This window comes from Oryzias latipes, chromosome 12, assembly GCF_053564925.1.
Source record: "Oryzias latipes strain Hd-rR chromosome 12, Olatipes_Hd-rR_3.1".
Lineage (NCBI taxonomy): Eukaryota > Metazoa > Chordata > Actinopteri > Beloniformes > Adrianichthyidae > Oryzias > Oryzias latipes.
The window spans coordinates 21146377-21170350 of NC_136248.1; the positions used below are offsets into that span (position 1 = coordinate 21146377).

General features: G+C 36.7%; 1 protein-coding gene across 4 annotated transcripts in view; it reads left to right on the forward strand.

Moving 5' to 3' along the window:
* Positions 1 to 3116: 3116 nt before the first annotated feature.
* The window catches only part of znf618 (zinc finger protein 618), a 39320-nt gene continuing 18462 nt past the window's right edge, over positions 3117 to 23974 (forward strand). For 2 of the 4 annotated variants that reach the window (XM_023960532.2, XM_023960535.2), the window contains exons 1-4: positions 3117 to 3613; positions 16126 to 16444; positions 19338 to 19415; positions 22084 to 22128. In XM_023960532.2, the coding sequence (XP_023816300.1) occupies positions 16153 to 16444; positions 19338 to 19415; positions 22084 to 22128 (415 nt within the window). In that variant the 5' untranslated portion in view covers positions 3117 to 3613; positions 16126 to 16152. The remainder of the gene's footprint in view (positions 3614 to 16125; positions 16445 to 19337; positions 19416 to 22083; positions 22129 to 23974) is intronic. The other 2 variants (XM_023960533.2, XM_078956322.1) reach the window with 1 other exon arrangement.

The following is a 23974-nucleotide window of genomic DNA, read 5'->3' on the forward strand; positions in this document are numbered from 1 at the left end:
AGGTAACAAACAAACGGGATTACTACATCTTTTACTTTTCAGTGGTCTGGCAACTGCTGTTTAGTTGAGCGAACAGGACGGATTTCTGTACTGTAATGGCAGGTTCTTGGGAAGACATCAAACTTTAAATGGCAACAGATTGGTGAGAGGTTAGCTCAATGTATTTACCGATTCCATTGCTGTGTTGTGACGCGATGTCTAAATCAAAGCAGTCATCATACTGTGCTTAGCCCCAAACATGCCTGTGTGATGTGTTTATAGGTAAATGTCATACAGAAGATATTCGTTCTACACATCCACGTGTCAACTCTTCTTTCTGTGCATCCAAGCCTAATGAAAATCATGCTTTTTATTTAAACTTTAAGCAAAAAGGGGACTTTAAAAAAAAGAAAACTGTACATTTTGTTGACGTTTATATTGTTTAATGGGTGAAAATCAAACTTTTATAAAACACTGATTGCATTCAACATACTTAATTTCCCTTATTTTTTTGCGAGTTTTATAGCTAGTATTTAGAACACAATGTCAAAATTAAATGTGTATAAAAACACATACGTGTGCTTCCTGCTTTATTTTGATTTAAGCTAGACATCTTCACTATTCAAGGGGACAAAGAAAATTCATTGATGACTTTAAATGATTAACTCAGTCAATTTAGACCACATCATCTAACTTCAGCTGCTCACAAGCAGCGATTACAGACTGCAATGTTGACTTTTTAGAAATATGTAGTTATCTTCCTTAGATTGTTTGTACCATCGCAGAATGCTTATTATAAAACCACAAGTTCTGGCTAAAAAAATATACAACACTGTTTATACACTTAAAGAAATTTTCAAAAAATCGTATCATCAAATTATTTTTTTTCTCCGATATTTTAGCTGATTCGTTAAGTGAAATTCTTTATTTAGGAAACTAACATTTTTTTAATCTACATTTAAAATGAATGTCAAGTGTGTCATAATTAGAAAAAAACTTTTTCTAAAAATCTATGGATGCTGTTTTTTTCATTTCCTGTGACACACGTGCAAGTTTTGTGGCATTCATTTGAATGAGGAGGTGTGTCAAAACTTTTTTTCTTTACTGTATATTGTAAACAAGATAATAATGACACTGTAGTGTCACTATTCTAAATATACAAAATATTTGGCACAATAACTTGATAATTTTTTTAACTTAAATTTGTTTATTTTTTTCTTGACTTAAAAAAAGTAAAGCTAACTTAAAAATGACTTCACTTTTAGGCAAAGCAGACCAACAAAGAAGTGCAGCATTACTTCAGAGTGAAGAGGAGACTGATGCTGTGTTTCCAGTAAAAACGTTAGGGGGAGACAGAGAGCCAAATGATGAGAGGCACTGAAGCGCATGCTCAAGTGTGCTGACTGGCAACTGGAAAAAAGCAACGATTTGTCTTTGGTGTACTGCTGCCCTCTGCTGGTCTAAATGTTGTATGTGGCTGGGGGTTCCTCTGTAGTTGTTACATTATGGGTAAATTTGCTATGCCTCACCATCAATTTTTGTCCTGTGATAAATCCATCCACAGCAGTGAGAGCAGTGATTTGACTGTGGCCTGTTATAGACTGGCAATCAGTGCAGCAGGAGCTTTGCTGCAGCTCTAAATTGGGTATAGTGTAGTGGACTTTAAATAAATGCTCTGAAAAGTAAGAATTCAAGGCTGATCAAAAATTCTGTTTGACCAAGCTACTTACAATGCTACCCACACAACTTTATGCAAATATAGGATGCAGGGATATTTCAAACCTAAGATTTCAAACAAAAACAAAACAATAATTGCACATTGCAATTAAAAATATCTGCACAACATGTAACAAGAATAACAGGGGAGAAACTAATCTGAAAAAGGAAATCTTAATCCATATTGCAAGAACCTCATTTTACATATTCTGAGAAGCATGTGTAGCTTTGCAGAGCACTTAAAAACAGCATTTGTAAAATTGTCCTGAGATTCACACATCTACAAAAAAACTACAAAACAAAAGTAAAACTTAAAGTATAATTGGATTTTTCGTATTTTTCCTGCACGGAAAAACAAACAAACAAACAAATGAACACAAAATGCAGGATACTCATAAAATAACTAAACACTACAATTAATTTTAGATCTCTAAGGAAGACAAAAAGTAGGGACAAGTAGGGTAAATGGACAAATATGTTCTTAACCCTTAGCAAAAAGTAGTCAATCTAAGTGTTCCACAAGTATTCCTAGTCTGTACTAAAGGTATGGCAGTGCACTAGAAGTTATATCTATAGGCTATTTTGTAAACTTAAAGTAATCCAATTTAGTCTGACGAAGCATACAGTTAGTTAGTATTCTTCCTATGGTAAATCTACATGGTCTATGATATACTTGCTATACTTATACTTAAACTCAAGTATACTTAATAACATAAACTTAAAGTGTACTATTATGTGCTGAGGGTAAACAGTAGTTGACTTATAAATCCCTATTATTATTGTTTTTGTCATCACAAAACAACTAAAGATTTGCCTTACCATTAAAACATTAAATAAAATGAGAATATAGAACAAAAAAAGAGAAAATGGCCTGAAAGTTAAAACAGAAATATTATTTTTTTCACTCAGTGTAGACATAATACTCTCCACAGTGTTGCATGTTATAATTAATGCAATCCCTATAATAATTCTGACAGAAAATGCTAAAATAAACAGTTGCCAAAAACATTTCGGCAGAAAATCAAAATATTCTCGACAATATTGTTAATTCTGTGTTTTTGAAAACCAAACTTGTTGGCCAACCAAAAACGCTCCCTGGAAAAACATCATCAGAAGAAGTGTTCAAAAACAGCAGTTTAAAAATAGTTTAAAATTTCAACAAATATATCAAAGTCCTGGAGGAATAAAAATTGGAATTTTGATGAATCAAGAAAAAAATTGAATCATCTAATCATTTGTTTATTTGATCTAGATACAAAATTAGACTGCACTTTTGATTTTTACTGCTTTACCAGCAAATAACTGTAACAGCTTTTCTGACATACACAATAGTCGTTCGTATATCAAGCAAAATTAAATACTAATCAAATCAGGAAATATCCATTTTGTTACATAAACAAATATTGAAAGTGGTCCTCTGCACATTTTTTTCCATCACTCCGTGTGCCTTTTTAGCTGGCCAACACTTTATTTTCTGTCTCCTTCTGAGACTTTTTCCCTTTTTTCTCTTTTCTTTTCTTTTTCCCCCCCCTTTCTTTTTTTTATGCGGGTTAATAAACAGGCCGGCGCTGCAATTTATGAATCTGCCCTTGTATATGGCGGACGAATTTTTCCAGAGGAGGGGACCGCAACATTAACAGACTGTGCAGCGCGCGCGCGCATAGCTTGCACGGACCCCTTAAATCTCGTCAAAATTCACAACTTAATGCGCCATTATGCTTTACTAAAATGTAACGTAGCGGGTCGCGAAGGGGGGGAAGTGGCTACCTTCTTTTTTCCCCCCATTCTTTTTCATAATTTGGAATCTCATAACTAATTCACAATTTTTGAGGAAGCAGTTTTGTGCAGTCACCTCTGGTCGGGGAGGGAGGATTTCAGGAGAGGGTGTCTGTTTCGCCTGAGCTGCATCGTTTTGGAGGTATGTCAAAACCGCTCTTTTCTTTTTTTCTGCCCTAATTTTAAAAAAAAAAACAAAATTTGTCCAAAAAATTTCAGCTGCGGATTTGAAGTTTCGTTCTTTTCACACGGTTAACGGCAGTCTCTTCAAATGTCTGCCATTAAAATGAGCTGAATGCTTGAAGCCACCTGAATCTGTAAATTTCTTTTTTCTTTTTTTCATTTTGGGCTGAATTTTAGTAATGGAGTTTTCGTGGACCTGCTGCCTTTGTCGTTTATTCACCGAGTTTGTTCAACACACGCCACCCAGATAAAAGTGTTGCCTATTACGATGTAGCAACCGGGACCAGTAACATGAAGGACGAGGAGGGGAGGAACAATCTGAAACACAAAAACCTCCTGCAGCCATGTTTTTGTGAATTTTTTTTTTCTCCAGCAAATTCAAGCAGAGCTCCGGAGTTGCTTCTCTTGCTAGTTTTCGAGCACTCTCAGATATTTTTAGCGTTTCTCTGTTAGCTATCTTATCAAGCAGAAACGCGCCACAATTATTATCCATCAAAAATACATGTCGCGACTTTTATTTTTGGAAACAGAGGGAGAGAGGGGGTTTGAAAATCTCCGTGATTTTGGCGCCACCTGTCGGCAGTAATTTTGAGAAATTAAAAAAAAAATTGCAAGGACTTGTGAGGCTTATTTTTAGCAATTGCTGCATGATTTTTCTTTATTTTACTTTAACTTTAAAATGTGACTTTTCAAGTTTATTCAGTTTTTATAACCAAATAGATCGTTCAGTTATTATACATTTTTTTAGATAAGACATTGCATAAATAATTAAAAATGCATAGCATATAACACATTTTTAGATTAACATTGTATGTATGCATCCACAAGTTTTTTTCTCTATAAATGCATATTCATTAACGCTTATTTTTGTAAAGAGAAATTTAGTAATCTGGGGGGAAAAATGTTTCTTCCAGCACTGGAGGGAGGAAAACTGTCTCAGCATAATTTGAGGATAGAAAAAACAATCACAACCATACTGTTTATATTAATCTTGCAGATGGCAAACAGTTTCCCATCTTGCATGGCTTGCTTTTATTTTCTAATGTACAGGGGGGGGGGTCCTGAGAGGCCATTTTGCTGTGGGTAATTTTAATGCTGACCTTCAAATCTGTATTCATTCAATTCAGAGAGCTGGTGGAAAATTGTGCAGTTGGTATGCAAAAATCCCAGTGTAAATTCTGACCTTTTGCGCAAAATAGGTCTAATCAAAATGCAAGACTTTCAAGTTGGGCGAACAGAAATGAAAATAGGGGGTGGGGTGGGGTGGGGGGGTAGACACGTTTTAATAGGCTGGATCTGTTTGCAAGTAATGGGAATGTTTAGATTTCAAATTCTTTGAGGATCAAGTAAGAAGTTATAAAAGTGTGGAAAAAGCTGCAGCGAAGGAAAAAAAGACCCAATTTTGTTTACTTTGCTGTTTTTTTTTTAATTTCAACAAAGTAAATGATGCCTCAGCTAAAAAAAAACATGTATCTCTAAGTTTGGAAGAGGATGTGAAATAGAGGACAGAGAAGGATTAGATTGCAGCTTTCACAATTAAAGGGTTTTAAAAAATGGTTTCTGCTCTGATTGTCATGAAAAGCTGAACAGCCGGTTGGTTTTGCCATTTCAGTAGCGAGCGACGACTTTGATTTAATACCATGTTCTTGTTTTTTTGGTTGATACGTAGTCAAGGTGAACAGTTGATGTGCTCTTATTTTCTTAGTGGCATGTGGAAACTGTCTGAAAATGGCTTCAGTTAAATTAGTCTCAAGGGAATGTTTTATTTATTTATTTTTTATCAAGGGTTGGGAGTGCTGCATTAAAAAAAAATTCTGTGCATTCTGCACATATTTTTTCTGCCTCATTCTTTGTAAAAAAAAAAAAGCACCTTATTGGTTTCATGAATAATGCATAAGGGGGTGTTCAATTGCTGCAGCAATGAAAATTAGGCCTGTTTACATGCAGTGGGTATATACACAGGAGCTTTTTCTTTTTTTATTATTATTATTTGTGAAGGTGGAGAAGATCCTGTGTAGCTTTTCTGAAAACACAAATTTTCAGCAAAGCAAATCTCATTTCTTTGAGTGAAAAGGGGAGAGGGGGGGGGACTCCCGCGGGTTTAATGAATCCATAAATCACAATAGTGCCAGGTTTGCTGCGGCTGCGTCAGCGTGCAGTGTAATTTTGATTTTCATCAAAAATTTAATCTGCCAGCCTACAAGGGTTTAGCAGCAGCCCGGATGCAGCCCTGAATTTCTAATTTTAGGGGGGAGCCTGATCTTTCAGGATTTATTTTTGTATAGTTTAAGACTGCTTTTCAATATCTCTTGTTATTAAAATTTAATTTGAGGAATTAACATATAGATTGAAAAGGTTTTTATGGGGGTTTTGAGTGTATGCTGATGGAATTTTACCAGACAACAGTTTTTTTTTTTGTCTCTTTTCGTTTCCAGAGCATCTTGCGTGTTTATATATATGTGTTTGAGGAAGAGAAGTGGGGTGATGTGAGGGGGTGGAGGGGGTATTCATTTCTTTGCATTATTGCTTTTTGAAATCATTGGTCATACACCATCTTGGAAGACATTTATTACAGAGGAGTGAGAAATGTGCATTTCATTACAGAAATGGAAAAATCCAAAGCAGTAGTGTGAAACAGGTTTTGGTCAGCTTCCTGTTCCCGGTTGCCGACTCTTGCTCTGGATAATACAAACATGCAATCAAAGTAGTGATTGAAATAACCCCCCACCACCACTGCCACCATCCTCATCCTCCCTCTGCCTCCTTAAACAGTTTTAGCTGATTCCTATTTTTAATCCCTCCAGAGTGGGAACAATTTCCTGAGCTTAAACAAATTTGTATTTTATATTTTTGCCTGGCAGCTTACCCAGTTTTGCCAGCGCAATGGAAATTTTCAAATAAATGCACAATGATTGATTTACCACATAAATATTCAGGGGCCGACCAAATATAGGCCGATTATTTTAAGTGTGCCAACTAAGAGCTAAATTCTAAACAGGGTTAGAATCTATAGATGTTTATGTCTCCTGTTTTTTTCCCAGCTCCAGATCAATTCAGCAAATTATAATTTATCTTGCCGTGGATAACATCAAATTACTTAAAACATACCTTGGCCAAGTTATATAGCTCTCCATTATAGTCAATTTCCAGCAGCATTTTTCAAATAAATCATGGATGGTTGTGCATTTGGTTGAGTTTTCCTGTGTTTGTCAGAAACATCAAGCAAGTGTGCATCTGGTTTGGATTTTCCTCCTGCTATGGCACTGTAGGTTACAGTATATCACAGGCCTCAGCCTATAAAAGAACATAAGACCAGATGGCCGATTTTGCATTTCGGCTTTAATTAGACCAACGCAGGCCTCAAAAGACATTTTTATGTATTAATTTAGAGGCTGCTTTTTCAGCGAGCGGCCGGGGAAGAAATTCCATTTAGAAAACGATGCATCCTTGCTGTTGTTTAATCTTATTTTAAGGCGACAAAAGCCCAATAAATTTGACATTGCCGAGGAATGTTTTTGCTTCATTTTCAGTAAGTATTTTTAACCCTCAATCAGGAGCTGTCAGTCAATACCAGCTATAAATATATAAATACAGAGATAATGGAATTAGAGTAGAACATAATCTTGTCTACCACTGAACCACCATGCACTTAGGATGAGGTGATGCTTTTAATTTGCTGTTTTTTATTAGACCAGTGGTGTACATTTTCAGGCTATTTTCATGATCCGTTTGCATCAAAATGTTGTTGTTTTTTTAGTTTTGAAAAACTGAAAAGGAACAGAAAACCAAGCCATGGTGACTCACCCTAAGATTTGCACTTCAGGTTTATGGCAGATGACTTTTTTGACCCAAGCTTTTGCATTTGCCTGGACTTGGAACCAGCCCATGTAAACATTGGAAAATGGCCCAAAATGGTTGCGATGATTTAAAGCACGAGTTAGTCCGGTCTCTAATCCAGGGACTAACCGGGCCTGACCCTGTTTAGCTTCAGAGATCAGATGGAATTGGCGTGTCTGATGCATGGCCAGACCATGACGATACAATAATCCTCACAAGTAAAAAGACATAAATAGGTAAATTAAAAACCGAAGTAGTAGCAGATGGAATAAATGTTATTTTTTTTATAGATGTATCAAGATTTGTTGATAGGAATTAAATGATGCAGAAAGGACAAAACACACAATGGGGAACCTGTAAAAGAGGAAGTCGGGCAGTGTGTCTCTAACATGCATTGTAGTAATGTAACCTGGTCTTTATGAACTAATGTGTCTGTTCATTTTTTGGGAAGTAGAAGGGAATTCTTGTCAAATGTAAATCGTACACATTAGCATCTTAGCTGTAGCACTCAGTGAATACAGCATTGGATTGTTGATTGCCAATATTTCCAAGAACATGTTCCCCAGTGTCAGATATTAACACCTTTGATGCTACATACCAAGTCCAATCACTTTAACTTTGACCCTGGGATTCACCTAAAACAAATGAGTTCTAAACAAAAGAAGAATGCAGTTCAGTGTTAAATATACTACATTTAATGTCCTTTTAAGAACCCTTAGTTCATCTCAGTTCATTAAAGAAGCAGTAAAAATCTTTGTAAAAAAAAAAACAACCAAAAAAGACGTATATTGTAGCTTAGCTTTTTACTGTCTGGAAATACTAATCTTAAAATAGTTTAATCAGTCAAGATTGATGGTTTAGCCGACCCATTTCTTAATACTTTAGGCAGGACTGCAGGAAACTATTAAATTAGCAAAAATATCAAAGGAAAGCAGAGAACAAAGACTGATTAAACTTACTAGTGATAAAACTAAGGCCCTTAAAATGATACTGAAAACCATGAACCAATGCAAACTAAGGAACAATAAAGTGAAACAGAAACAGCTGATGACAGTTGAAATGAAAACCTGGTGACTGTCTGGGAGGAAAACAAAAATGGAAATAATGTAAGTTGTCTTTCCTTTTGCTATTTGTTAATGTATTGCAAGTTATATTGACATTGCAACATTGACCACTAATACCGGCATCACAAGTTTTTTCTTATATTGTGCAGCCCTAAAACTCAACAAAGAAAACACAAATCCTTGCAAAATCTAGTCCATTTGTTGGTGCTTGATTACTTTTATAGAAATCCTGCGAGCTAAACGGAAATCATTTTGAATTTTTATTTATTCATTGCCCACATCTCAGTGTTAATGTTAATAGTGTTAATTCTCTGTTGTTTACTGTTGGTTCTCAGAGGTCTTATCTGTAAAAGTTCTTTTCCAATAGCTGTGAGTAATTCCCAGCACTACAGGTAAACTTCTAACGATTTATGTAAGCAGAAAATGTAACTCGGCTGACACGATCAAGTCACCCCTTATCATTTTGATGTGTTCATGGTAGACATCATGGCTATACAGTGTAAGCAGAGTTATGTAAGTGCGACCTATTAGCAGATTCTTAATGTTGGTCGATACCAACATTTTTCCATAATGTAATTACTACATTTACTGTTAATCCAGCGCCGTCCTGCTACAAAAACATTTTGGTACAGCAATTCAATGTTCATCATGTACTTATGTCTCAGAGATAGTGAGCCCACACCATGAAATACCTCGTTAAGACTTCCAACAAGTGAGGATAATTACAATTTTTATTATTCATTTCTGCACTTTTTCATCACAGAACTGCTGCCAAACATGAGCTTAAAGAGAAGCAGACTCTGCTTTAGTTGCTGAGATGCAGTTTTAAACTAAAGCATGACAGAGCAATTAGATGGTTAGTATTTCTGCAGGTCTTGACTCTCATTTATGTTCTCATAAACTGTGCTTAGAAATTCCGAATATGCTGACTCTCACCGTTTTTTATGATGGTGCTGCAGCTTTTCAGTGCGATAATTTTTGCAAATATGCTTTTTGTAAGTACACATACTCCAAATTTTACATATTAAAGCAAGAGTTGTTGCCTCTGATATTTATTTTAAGAATAAAAGGAAAAGGAGAAGGTCACTGGTGGTGATATAGATTGTGATAATATTTATGCAAATGCTGAAAGTATTTTTCTGTTTCAGTGCTTTAAATAGACCTAAGAATTCAATATCTTACAACCGAGGACAATATTTTCAACCTCAATGCCACTCAAAATCATAAATGGTTTTAAAAACGTAAATCACCAAAGTGGTTTGAAGAGAAAGAACAAACAGTTTTTTTATTGTGTTTAAATATTATGTTCTCCAGCAGGGATTTATGCGAAACTATCAGTGAAGACGAAGGTTTTAAGAGAGCAGATTTGACCATAAGTGCTAATTTATTTTTAATATTATTTTTCCTGCCTTGTGCTTTTCTTGTTGCCCAGCTTTAAAATGTGAACCCTAAGAAAGCGAAGGATGCTGCTCTCTCTCCTTTTTTGTTTGTTTGTGTTTTATTTCTTCACTGCAGCAAAGAGCAGGGGGCAGTTTGTGGCAGCAGACTTGACAGCTTTATGAGACACCTGGATATCGATCAAAACCATCTTGTTTTTAAACCAAGTTACCCTCAGAGTGCAGCGTGAATGAGTCAGTTACATTTGAAGTGAAAAGATCCTTTTTTTTAGTGCATAAAAAACATTGTATGATCATTTAACCCACTGTTTTTTTTTAAAGGAATTGCCTCTTGTATAAAATTTGTTCTTGATTATTGTTTGTCTTGCAGCTTTAGTCTAAAGCAACTGAGGATTTTAAAGGTTGCCTACTGATTTTTGTTATTTTCTTTAAAGCAGAACTATTTTTAAGCATCTATTTCTGCTTTTATTTTTACCTCAGTTTAAATAATTCAGCAGAAAAGACTTCTGGTTTAGATTTCTAGTTAAGTTTTTAAATTAGGCATTGCTTATTATTCATATCCAACAGTTTGCACTTCATACTTTATAGTTTATTTATAAATCTCCCTCCTCGCATCACTCCATTAAAGTTATTTAGATTCATTGGGAAGACAAGTATTAGATATAAGGGTGGTTTATGGGTTTTGTTTCATTAACAAACATCTTCCTTCATAAAAATTACTTGAAGTGTTGTCTTTATTGTCTTCTAACAATAATATTGGCAGACTGTAGCTAGTAAAAACATACAAAAATTGCTTATTTTACATTTGGACTTGTGGCAAAGCCAGTCTACAAAATGAAAGAAACTGGCTAAAGTGAACTAACAAGACTTTGTTTTGGGGGAAAAATCAAAGGAAAATGCAATCAGCTTCAAAAATATTTTCTTTTATTAAAATGTAGTCCTAACAGCATCATTTTAGTATGTTAGTAATGGTGTGCTAACATGACATTTATCGTTTAGTCCACTAAAATGCTTCTTGTCCTGCTAACACTGCTTTAACTGGCATTTCTTTAAAATTGGTATAACAATATGTCAAATAGTATTTGCACCAACCTTAAGTGTTCGCACAGTTCTTTTGTAGGCAAATGCAGTAAACTTCATGTCAATAATACATTTGTGTTGAGATGCAGAATTGAAGTGTTGTGCTATAAACCCTTGGATCCACAATGCACCTTTACTCAGTTATCTCACAATAAGAGTATTTGATGACTTCTCACTTGTAAAATCCTAGAGAACACTGCGTGTTTAGAGTGCAGAGAAGGGCCATGATTATTCTAGAAATAGCACCATTTCCGTTGTTTTACTTTCAGAAAAGATCTTTTTAAATTTAAACATGAAATAAGTTGTTGTGAGTCCAAAGGGCCATTTTTTTGGAATTCTTTTAAAAAGCATTTGAAAAGCTGTTAAAAAATCTCCCACATGTTCCTGATGTGAGTTTTGTTTTGGAGCCTGAGAATGACCGTCTCCCGTCTCTGAACATTCTGCCTGCTGCTTTGCTAGAATGATTGCTATTCACGTCACTATTGTTCTCATAGTTTCTGTGACGGGCAGGTCAGCTCAAGAAGAGACACTGTGATTGAATACTTTCAAAATCATTTGAGGAATATCTTCTGACAGCTTACTTCAAAAATGTTAAAAAGTCAGTTTTTCTATGGAGGGATTTTTGGGCCATTTTTCCATCTACACTCACTATTTTGAGCATAAAACCTTCAAACTATTGTGTGCACAGAGAAATTATTTTGCCCATGAAACAGAAAAATGCTCTTGAAATGCAAAAATACATGTAAACAAAACAATTTTAAATTTGAAACTTTAAAAAAATATATGCAATCAAAACAATTATCACTTGATAGAAATTTTCTCTCTTTTGTGCTCGAACAGAGCAGGGCATCAGGTTACAAATGTACCAAAAAAGCCGGCAAATCACAAACATAGACATGAAGGTTGATGTCAAAATGGTTTTGATTACACATATTCTGGAGTTTCAAGTGCGTTTTTTTTTTGTTTCAAGTCCAAAATAATATTATTATCACTATTTTTTTATTTTACGTTCAAAACCGTGAGTGTTGCGCTTGGAGTAATGGTACAATAATCACTTTGTAGTCTTCATTTGCTGTGCACTTATAGGTTTTTCTTTTTTTGGGAGGAAGAATTGAAGTTGTGCTTAGAATTGCAGCTCAATACTTAGAGCAAAGACATCGTGACCAGCCACTTTCACAATGTCTATTTTAGAACTAACCTCATTCCTCAAACTGTGGCTGGGTTTGTCAGTTGAGGAGCTGTGGTTCTAATAGAAAGTAGTATCATGCCTCTCAAAATTTACCACATGCTTTGAGCAAAACCTGCTGGGAAAAAAAAAGCAAAGTTTAAAAAAAAAACCTACAACTACAGCTAATTTGATGTCTCATCCATTTGCCTCACAAAGAATGTTTTCCTCTTGGTTGATTCTCTTTTTGCAAGGGTCAAACAATATTTTTCTTGAGTGCTTTATGTCAGCTGTGATGCTTTTGAGGAACGTTTCTTTTTAGGAGCTCCTGAGAGGAATTCCAGCTATTACAAGAATTCACCTTCATAAGACTGAATTGGAAAATGTCAACTGGCCTTTTATTTAAAACATCACTCAGTTGTAAAATGTGGCACCACTGAGAGAAGAACGGGAATGCGGCTGACGTTGCAGCCCAAAAGGGTTCTGCTATGATTACAGATGAAAAACAAAACAAAACTGCTTTGTTGCTACAGTGTGAAATTTGTTTTTCTAAAAACCAGAACATTACTTATTTCTTTTTTGTTGCTTGTGTTATCATCTTAATATTGACACTTGTACTTCTCTTTTGCCAAATATGTGAATGAAAGAGCAAAGTCAGCTTAGTACAATGAAATACTTTGATCCAAATTTAGTGCATGTGGCCTTAGGATTTATTTTTCCCTTCCAGAAGGTAAATATGTATTTTCTGGTGTTGTTTTAGAAGGTGTTGCCATCTTCTAGGAACTGTAATTTCTTGTTTGTTCTGCTGTCCGTCAGACTGAATATCACCCTCCCATTTATTCCTGGTTCAGCCAAACATTATTGTAAAGGTAACAACATTTTCGTCCAATAGTATTTCATAACTCACAAAGAGGAAAACTTCCAACTGCAAGAGATTTGTTTTTACTCACTTTTGTATCTCATTCATCTTTCTCTTCCTCCATTGCTTAAAGTTGTTTAAGGTGACACCTCAGCTTTTACCCCTGCTCCTTCTGTGCTTAGCTTTAAGGAAGCTGATGTACAACAAAGAGGCTACAGTACCATTTTTGTTGCAGTGATCTGGTCAGACAGTTGTTCAGGCATGCCATACGTCCACCACTTTGCATCTCAGTTGATTTAAAAGCTTCAGCTCAGATAAGTTAGTCATTTGTTCAGGTCTGGTGTCTGTGCTAATATTTTCTACTAAATAAAAAATGCTGAGCACAACATTCCCGGAGCCCTGAACTCATCGGAAAACTGTAGTTTTGTTTTTATAATCCTTTAGGGTGGAAAAGGCTTTTTGCTTTCTGAAACTTGGAAACATTTGTGCTGTTATGTAGGACTTCTTTACTGTGGAAGCGGATGCTACGCTGACATTGATGCTTTTTTGACTCAAATTTAACCTTCAGTCTAGAACATCAGCTTTACAAAATCTTTCATTTCTTTAAAAGGAACTTAAACTTGTTTGGGGGCTGTTTAGACAATGTATTGACATTTTTTGAAATAGTTTTTTTCTGTTTTATTTGGGGGACTCTTTTGTGGCGAGTTCTAATTCTACTTACAGTCTCCTTTTGCATCACAACAGCCCTTTTTATAACTTTTGTCAAAACCCAAAACAAGGGACCCCATGGGAATCATATGAATATAATCATTTCCAATTTCCTTCACAGTCTAAATCCATGCTTCATGTGAACAAGATTACATAGCCTTTCAAACCTGAAAAATGTAATTGTACAAAATAAAAATTCTTGTGCTTTAAATTTAAACTCTAATTCAATTGCCTAAAAAAAGACATTATTTGAAAAAACTGCAATTGTAAATTTATTAGGGATGGCTTTTTATAGGCATACAAAACTTAACACACTCATTTCCTTTTCATTTTAGGAACTGCAAACTGTAAATGTTCAGTTTTAGCATCAGTCAGGTCAGAGGTGTTTGCGTATGTTCTTTTTTTTGTGTGTGAAATGTGTTTGGGCTGTGTGTGTGGGGGCATGGTTTTCCTGAATGGGTCTACTGCTGTACCAAGAATCATTTTTCCTTTTTCTACAACATCAGTCATCCAAGCAGGACTCTGCTCTGCTCGGTTGCATTCCAACACATTTTCTTTATATGGCCTCTTAAAGCTACCTGCTGAAGTGGCAAATGAGGGAGTTTGAATATTTCTAGTCTTGGAGGGTTTAGGTGGCACAAATCTCTGGAGTTTCTGCCATTAAAGGTCAGTTGTGAACAATTTTTCTGGAGATGTAGACTAATATCTGTCTTTTCCTAAACAGACATTGCAATAGATGATGTTTTATACACAATGAGCTCAACTGTGTTCAGAGTGAGAACTGTCACAGTTGGATAATAGACAAAATCCAGTCTTTATTGTCAGCGTCACTCTTATTTTGAAAATCTTAGAGGAATGACAGTCAGTTTCCCTTAAGATCTATACTCTCCCATTTGATTGAATAAAACACAACAGCAAGAAAGAAAAATTTCTGTAGACTTGATCTGTAAATCATTCAATTTATTCCCAAAGTGGTTGTTTGTTTTATTTTATGGCATTCATTTAAAAAAAAGTGTAAATAATTACTAAATATTTATGTTTACTAATATTAAAAATGTAAATTCCCTTTATTCTTTTATTCTTTAAAATTGTGTTTTTGGTGTTTAGTGGCATTTTACTCATGATTGAGGACATATTACCAGTCTGTTTTGTTCTTCCTACTTACTTTATTCACAAACATTACAGAGCAAAACGTTGGGCAAGTATTAAATATTGATCTGTAGGAACTGTTTGTTTATTTGTTTTGTTTATGGGTCAATTCCGATGACCATATCGGAATTTTTACTGATTTTTCCTATATATTTTTTTTGAATTCGCTTTAAGTTTTTTTAGTACTACAACACTTGTAGTCCTAAAGCGAGGAGATAAAGACGTGTCATAAACTTACTTTAAGAGAAAGAGTGATGAGAGACGGATAAAGAGAATCTGCGATAGTTTGTCTGGAGTGTTTTCGTCTACTTTATTGACGGTCCCTGCCTGCCCCTGCAGCTTCACATCAGGGCAAATCCGGCTGAAACTCATTTTCTGCATCACCACAGACAAAAATAAAAGCAGTCAATACTGGTCAAAACAACTACAACCAACTTTTTACTCTGTAATGCTTGTGGATAAGGTCAGCTGGAAGAACGGACTGGTGATATTGTGACGAGTGCATAAACAAAACGAATCATGTCTATGACACACACATTGTGGCTTTTCAACTTTTTTCTTCTTCTTCTTTTTATGTATTTATTTATTTATCTATTTAGACTAGTCCTGTCCAGCTGTAAGTAGTTTACTTTTTTATTTGGTTTAGTTTAATTTTAAATTAGACTCTCAGGAATAGAGCAAACTACCTAAAAAAGTCTGGAAACATCACAGTTCCATCGACGTCTCAATTTTGGTGGATGTTGCATTAGTTTTAAAATGTACAATGGAACTATTAAAGGATGGTTCTCGTCCTCAATTGAGCTTAATGGTCAATTGTAGGTCCCACTATGGCGTAATTGGCGTATACTTATATAGTGCTTTTCTACCTACAAGGCCAAAAACGCTTTACAGTCACAGACCCATTCACCTAGTCACACACACATTCACACACTGGTGGCGGCTCCGCTGCCAAACACTGGCGCCAACCTACCACCAGAGGCAAGGTGGGGTTCAGTGACTTGCCCAAGGACACTTCGACTTATGGGCGTGCAAGGCAGGAATCGAACCTGCAACATTACGATCATGGGTCGACCGCCCTAACGCTGCACCACGGCCGCCCACTATAGAACCTGAACTGTTTAAAAATGTAAATTACACACAATTTGTTTTTTTTGACCAAGTTAGAATGCAGATCACTCATTTATTTGTCTATTTGTTACTGTCATTTCACAGAAGGAAAGGCACAGAGGAGGGAGAATCATGAGTGCACCTGAAGCACCCCAACCTTTAAAGGAACTAGCAGATGGGGGGAGTGTAGCCACCGATGCTTCAGCTAAGAGCTCCAGTCCGCCGCCCGTTGCCGTGAAAAAGGAGCCTGGAACCTCAGAGACGAGCAATGGAAAAATCGGGGAACCCAATCCAGCAGAGATCTGCGTTGTGATTGGAGGAAATGACAGAGGATCAAATGGAGGGGGATCTCGCAGAGCTCAGGCCGAGGGTATGTTTGCCCTTGGCACTCCTCCTCCAACGAAGAGCACAGACTCGTGCATAGGTGTGTGGATGCATATGTATAAACGCTTGTTTGCTGACCTTGCATAGCACTCATTTTAATGTTAGTGGTTTCATAAAGGCATATTTCTGCACATGGAGACTTTTATTTTCTCTTTCAGAAAATGTGATTTCTTTCAGAATCTTTATAACCTTCAATTTTTAAGACCAGCTATCAGCCCATAATTTAAAAATAGGCGGAGTAAAAATAAAGTTTTATATTCTTCAGTTCAGTTGCTTCAAAAGTCATACAGGGCTCCAGACTGCGAGCAATTGGTCGCATTTTGCGACCAAAATTTGAGAGTGTGCGACTGGATGTAAAATTCAGTCGCACAAATGTGCGACCAGTAAATTTGCCTCCCCCACCCTCCGTATTTTTTATACATCAAACGTGGAAGGGGCACATCAATGATCGATGAAATAATCAATGAGACGCAAGCCACACGGACGCAGGCAGACACACACACTCGCGCACATACTCATGAAACGCGAGCACGTACACTCTCGCGTGATACCTGTCTGTGAGGCGGCCACTGCGTGTGAGAAGAATAGGGAAAGCCACTGTGAGTGGCTAAAATGCGTGGAGGGGGCGGGGCCTAGAGATAATCGAGCGCGCGTAAACATCTGTGGGAAGGAAACTGAGACAAATATCACAACCTGATATGTGAGTCTGAGCTATGGGTAAGCGAACTATTGATTCGTTCTTCCGACCTGCAGCTAGTGTACCAGTGCCAGAGTGTACAGCAGGGGTCTCAAACTCGCGGCCGCAGGCTATTTGCGGCCCCCAAGATGATATTTTGCGGTCCCCGCCTTAATATGAAAGTTTAATGTTACTGCAGCACGCCAGTTTGTATGAATGACACTTTTTCATCGTCGTGCACGGAGCTGACCAACCAATCACAGTGGGGTATATGACTCTTGGGGGCGTGACAATGACAGGGTTTGAAAGCAGGAAACCTGACAGCCCCCTCCCTCCCCGGGCCACATTAAGAAGTTCCTTACTTTCCTTTAGAATGTATTTATTCGCTCGTAATTTTCTACATACATGCAGTCCGTGCTGAACTTTTCTCTGGGTCACACAGATCCGGAGGAAGGATTAGGTTTTGGTTACGGCGGCGCATCAAACGGGTTACGGCAGCACACCGCTCCCGTCCCGCGGGAGTCGGGTCAGCTGAAGAGAATAAATGTCCCACACCTACATGCGTGACAGCTAACGGGGCTTGAACTTTAAACACGTGCGGGCAAAAACAACATTAGTTTTAGACACACTGAAAATACGTGGGGAAAATGCAACGATAGACGTGTTTGAGATGAACCAGCGGCTCGCCTAGATCGTTGGGGAGACCAGGTGGGGGGGGGGGGGGGGGGGGGGGGGTGGGGCTGAGAGATGAAAGCGAATCTGCAGCAAGACTGAAGGACAACAGTTGGAGTTGTCCTTAACATTCAATTTAGTTTTAATATTATTCTCCCCCTTAGTATGATCTGTGTTATTATATATTTTATGATTATTTTAATGTTTTGTGATGTATGTAGCCTTTTTTAATGAATTGGTATTTTAAATTATTTTAATTAATCACTCCACTACAAAAACCATCAGGACACATGTCCCATAATGCATTGTTTTGTAGTCTCTAGTTTCCAGCTGTGTCCGGGTAGGTTTGCCCCTTGCTCCCACCCCTTTCTCGCGATATTTTTGTGATGATTGACAGTTGATGTTGGAGCAAAAACAAAAATATATGTCTCACACCAGGTGATCTGCGCAGCGTTGAGTTCACCTGGGTGATCTCAAACACGCTTGTTGTGCATCTTGGCTGCACCTATTTGGTGTCACAAAGATAAATTTCCATCAGTTTTCTTTACTTATTTGTACTGTCATGACAGAGATGGTGCTGTCAGTTTACCTTCTTGTTGTAATTTTATCATTGTAAAATTAAGTAATCATTTGTCATTGTAATTTCTGCATCTATTATTAAAGTATTTATTAGTAATACAGTGGAAATTAGTAGATTTGATTAGAATGTTGATTTACGGTATGCGCCCCTAAATTTTCTGGTTGCGCCCCTAAATTTTTCAGTTAGGGGCCACTGTGCTCCTAGTGAAAAAAGTTAGTCTGGAGCCCTGTCATATTGTTAATGTTGTTTTTGTTAGTCTGTGGTGAGGATTATTAACATTTTCACACTGAATAATTCCTCCAGAAAATTACTTGCATTTACTTAGCCTTATTTAAAGCTATAAGTGGAACTGTATTTATGTATTGAATGTCAATAATTGCTTTAGGGGGAAACAATTTTACAGAACTTGGTTGAAAAATAAATATAAAATTCATCAGTACTTTTCCTTAACCAGGACTTCAAGTTAAGCTATTGGACTACTTACATTTTTGGAACGTAACAAATTAACACAATAACCCTTTTTAATAAACAGAAAAATTAGACGTACAGTTAGATGTAACCCTTGTGCTATCCTAGGCACTTTAACGTTGGGAGTTGGGTCATCTAGACCCACTAGACAGTACTCTGAACCTTTTTTCTTCAATGATTTGTGATCTTCACTGGTGTCCATGGATTACATGAAATCTTTCCACCTTTATCCACCTTTGTCATGGTAGGGAGAACACGTCAATGTAAGGATGGGGTCATCTAAGATAGCACAAGGGTTTTTAAAAGCTCTAGAAGAAGGATGTTTTCTACTCAGTCCACATGACTCTTCTGAATTCCAACCCTTCTATCCATCTGGTGTTTTATGCGATAGAATACAATTACACACACTTGTAAAGACACGTAAAGACAAAGTATTTTAAACAAACAGTTCAGTTTTTGCAAACACCCCTTTGTGCTTGAATGTGAACTCTTTTCTGTGCTTGTTTTTATAACCTGTATTTTTGTAACATAATGCAGGTTCCTATGTATGTGCAGTATGTGGCAAGAAGTACAAGTACTACAACTGCTTTCAGACACATGTCAGGGCACACAGAGGTGAGACAAATTTATTTTGTTCTATAGTTTCCAAAGAAAACTAGAGTAAAGTGAATAATGTTATAGAAGCACTGAAATTAAAATGATAAGAACACAAACTGATTTTGTTAAACTTTTTATTGCCCTTTTAAACACAGAAAAGTTGAAACGGGAGGCAAGTTTATGTGTGGGTCATTCGTTACTTTTTTAACTTTTGGAGGAACTTTTAATACAGTACAGACCAAAAGTTTGGATACACCTTCCCATTCATTTGGATGGGAACTTTTGGCCTGTACTGTAATTTTCATAGAACCATATAAATCCACATTTATTAACGCAGAACTGCCCATTTGATATATTTGATGTGATTTTAATCTATAAACTGATTTAGTAGTTGTTTCACTCAACATTTGTTGCTCCCAAAATACTTTTCCTGTGAGGTTATCAAGTTTCTGCTAACATAGCAAGAACCCCCTGTATGTACTACTAGACTTAATATTGTAGTTTATAATAGTGATGTTTTTTCCCAATATACTTTATGATTTAAACCTCGCTGCCTAGATTTCTAAGGCTTATCAGACTATTTTTAATCCAATGTCCACATTCTGGATTACACTCATTTAACTCTATTTTGTTTAATATTGTATTTTTGATTCTCTGTAAATATTTTTAATATTTCTGCATTTGTTGAAATCCCCCATTTTTATCGGGACTATTTCTTTTTACACAGATCCTGATGTTTTTTCAACCTCACAATCAAAGTTGGGAATAAATAATATATTTGCCATCCTAAACATGACTGTACTTTGTTAAAAAAAAAACAACAACACCTCTTCAGATTCTGTTTAGTGTCTCCTTAAATGATGGGAAGCTCACAGAGCCATGTTATAATGTTTTGGTGTCCACTGACACAGCAGAAAAAATGTGTTTATTCTCCTGTTCCACAGAGCCAACATGACATTTAATAGTTTACTGTATCAAAACAAACAAGCAAAAAAAAGAAGCTGTCAGCAGGAAAACTGTATACCTATAATGGATTTAAATGGGAATTTGCATTATAGAGTGAAATGTATGGAAGCTGATATGTCTCATATTTCAAAATATGAGTCAATACTGGAAATGCTTTTTTTCATTTCCACAATAATAAAGCTGCGTTTGTTGACTCAAAAATAAAATCAAAAATCAATCTGCCAAAATGCTTTTTCATTTTCTACTTCAACACCGCTCGTTCTGTGACGTAAGTAAAACGATAATGCAAAGACAGGATTGAATTTTCGTTTTCACATCCACCACGCAAAAACTGTCACCTAAAGAGTCTCCAGTCAGCAGTTCCAGGGGGAGGCGGGGCGATGACTTCAGTGCTCCCTCTTTTTCTTCTGTCACTGCTGCGGGCATCTGGCGCTGGGAAATGAGAGATAAGCAAGAATAGAAGAGTGTGGACCAAGACGTTGGGACATTTTGTCAGAAGCTGGAAAGTTCAGCATGCCGAAATCTGTGCTAGAGCTGTTGAGGGAGGCTGCAGCTGTCCTCGAACAGCAAAACCAGCAGGAAACAGCAGAAGACGATCTTCTAAATATGATCTTATTAATTATTATCAAGGGCCTGGTTGCTTATACTTTTTTAACCCTTCTTCCGGGTCGGTGCCGCCAAGAATAAAGCACTAGCCGTACGGACCCGGAAGAAGGGTTAGGATTAGGCTCATGCGCGCCAACAGCAACATTTAGCTTCAAACCTACTTAAAATCCATGCGATCAATGCCGCAATGTGCATCTTGGCTGCATGTAAATATGTGGGAATGACATCCGCCTTTAGTTCGTCTGGACACGACTGGAAAAACAAATTCACATGATTGTTGGGACGGTTTCTCAGGACTGTGCGGAGCGGCATTTCTGCATTCAAAGCCGCCTCCACCAGCTCACACAGCGTCCCAAAGCCGGGCACAGTTTTCCTGTGTTCGCAATAAAGCACCCTCCCCTGCACGCAAACATGAAGCCACGAGTCTGGCTGCTCTGCTCAGAGACGTTGTTCGCTCGCACAGAGCAGCCAGGTGGTGTTGTTTGCACTCCAAAGCCTCCCCTGGAGCACCACACCGTCTATCCATAACGTAAAAGCCATGATCGGATTAGAAATCAGCATAACCCACCAATCATTTGCTGGTAGGGCCAACAACGCAGAAGAAGAGTGAGCGCTGACGTCATCGTTTCCCCCCCCCCCCCCCCCCCCCCCCCCCCCGGAACTGCGGACTGGAATTGATTTATGAGGCAGCTTTGGGCTGTGGATGTGAAAACGAAAATGCAATCCCCCTGCATTATCACTTTAATTACGTCACAGAATGAGTGGTGTTGAAGAAAAAAATGAAAAAGCATTTTGGAGGACTGATCTTTAATTTATTTTCGGAATTGACTTTTATTTTGAAATATGAGACACATATGCTTCCATAGAAACGAAAATTTTCTTATTTAAAAGAAAGAAGTTGATAACAGGTGTCTTATTTTTAGTATTTAATGCACTGAGCTTTCAGTTTCATGAACTAAGAGAATGCATGTGTTTTCTGTTAGGTTTAGACCAAGAAACATATAATTCACAAATGCTTTGTTGACCTCAAAATCATTTTAAAGAGATGAATCTGTGAAAACACTTTGGCTTTAAACTATTTAACAAACCAGATTCCTTTTTCCCTCACATATAGAATCAGAGAGCATGGTTGGAGATGGTCTACCTCAGACACCCAACAGTAAGTACATTTTACTGCTATTTTACTCTGAGCCTGTTTTTCCCCTCAGAAAATCCATAAAGGGGGCTATTTTGAGCTGAACAAAAAAATTGTAGAGACTGTATGCAACACTTCCATTCCAATATATGCATAGATGTTTCTTGTGGGCTTTCTTATTGCTCCCTATTTTAGTCATCACTCACTGAATTTCTGTCAGCCTCTAAACCACCACATCCACTTTGTCTAACAAACTGCTGTGGCAGAGTTTGTCATATCACAAGTAAAACTACCTGATCAAACATAATTTAAGATAATTAGGTATCTTAGAAAATGTGCCCAAACCTTGAAATAATGAACATGTCTTCTTTCTTTAAAAGAACCAAGATTGATTGACAGATTTAATATTTTGAGGAACTTAACCTGTTAGAGTTTGGAACAGCTTTGATTCCTTGTTCTACCTGTGCAGCAAAACAAAGTTGTGTTGCATCTTTTACTCTCTTAGCTACTTCAGTTGCTAAATCTTTAATAGCAAGTTTAAGTTAATCTGCCAAGTAGCATTACAGATGTTTTAAGGCAGTACAACCCAAACTAAATGATTTATACACTTTACTCTGACAAACATGAGCATTTTCACACTTTTCTCTCTTGCCTAAACTCTGAAAGTTCAAACTTAAAAAAAAAGGAGCACAGTTTTATAGAATGACAATACAAATCTGAATGTGATCATAGATTTCTTCTACACAGCAAAAACAACAAAGAGGAGATTGATTGACAAGATCAACAGCCAATCAGGCTCCTAACAAAAAAACATTAAAAGTTGCACTAATAACAATCAGGGAAACAGCAGGACCACGAATGGTGAATAGCGTTTTTGCATTTTAACAATCTGTCATAGAACAGTGGATTCATTAATAGTCTTTGGAAAATTCTCATTTTTATTAGGTTTTAACTTGGGCAAATGGGTGATGTCATATTTGATGTTAAAAAAAAGTAGTGAGCATGTGTCTGAAATGTGTTAAAATCCAGATACTCCTGCACTATAGTTGGGGAATTCAGACACATCCTGTACGCATCTGTGGTTAAAGTAGAACAGCTCCCGAATGGCAGATAAACTGCTACCTGAATGAATCATCTGAGCTATAATGAGCCAGTGTTAAATGGCTAAACTGCTTTAACTCTGTTCAGTTTAGACCATTTTATGGTGCTTCATGGAGAAAACACAATGGTGAAATGATTCCAGCTATTGAAATCGGATCCAATTATTAAAAAACCTGTGCAAGGGACTAACAGTATCCACAGTAAAACGTGCATAGTCTTATTTTCATGCTCAAGCAACAGTGGGGGGAAAAAAAGAGTCAGTCATCTCCATTCAAACCCTTCTTTAACAAAACGTCTGCTTTTTGAATCTAAAATTTTACAAAAAAGAAGTCTGATTGCTGAAAGTTTTGCCTCTCATCCTATTTCAGAAATTATAAAAAGTAACGCTGCTGTCTAAAAGTAAAGTGCTCTGCTTAATCACACGTGAAAGTACAATATATTCCAAACTGCATGACCAAATTACACTAGAGTTGCCTTTAGAAAAATAAATATCCCTTTAAACGAAAAGACCACAAACAAATCCACAGCCATAAGAAAAAACAAGGGAATTAGCATTTATATAAAATGTTTAATCAGAAACTCACATACTTAAATTGCTGTTTTTGATATTGGATTACAAGCCACCAAATGCATTTTGGAATTGCGTTTTTAAATTGCATATTAAATTTCAAATTGAAAAGCAAATTGCTATTCCACTTATAAGTCCACTAATAAGCGTTTGGAAGGGACTGTTGTGATTGTGGGTTGGAAGAACTTTATGCTGGTATAA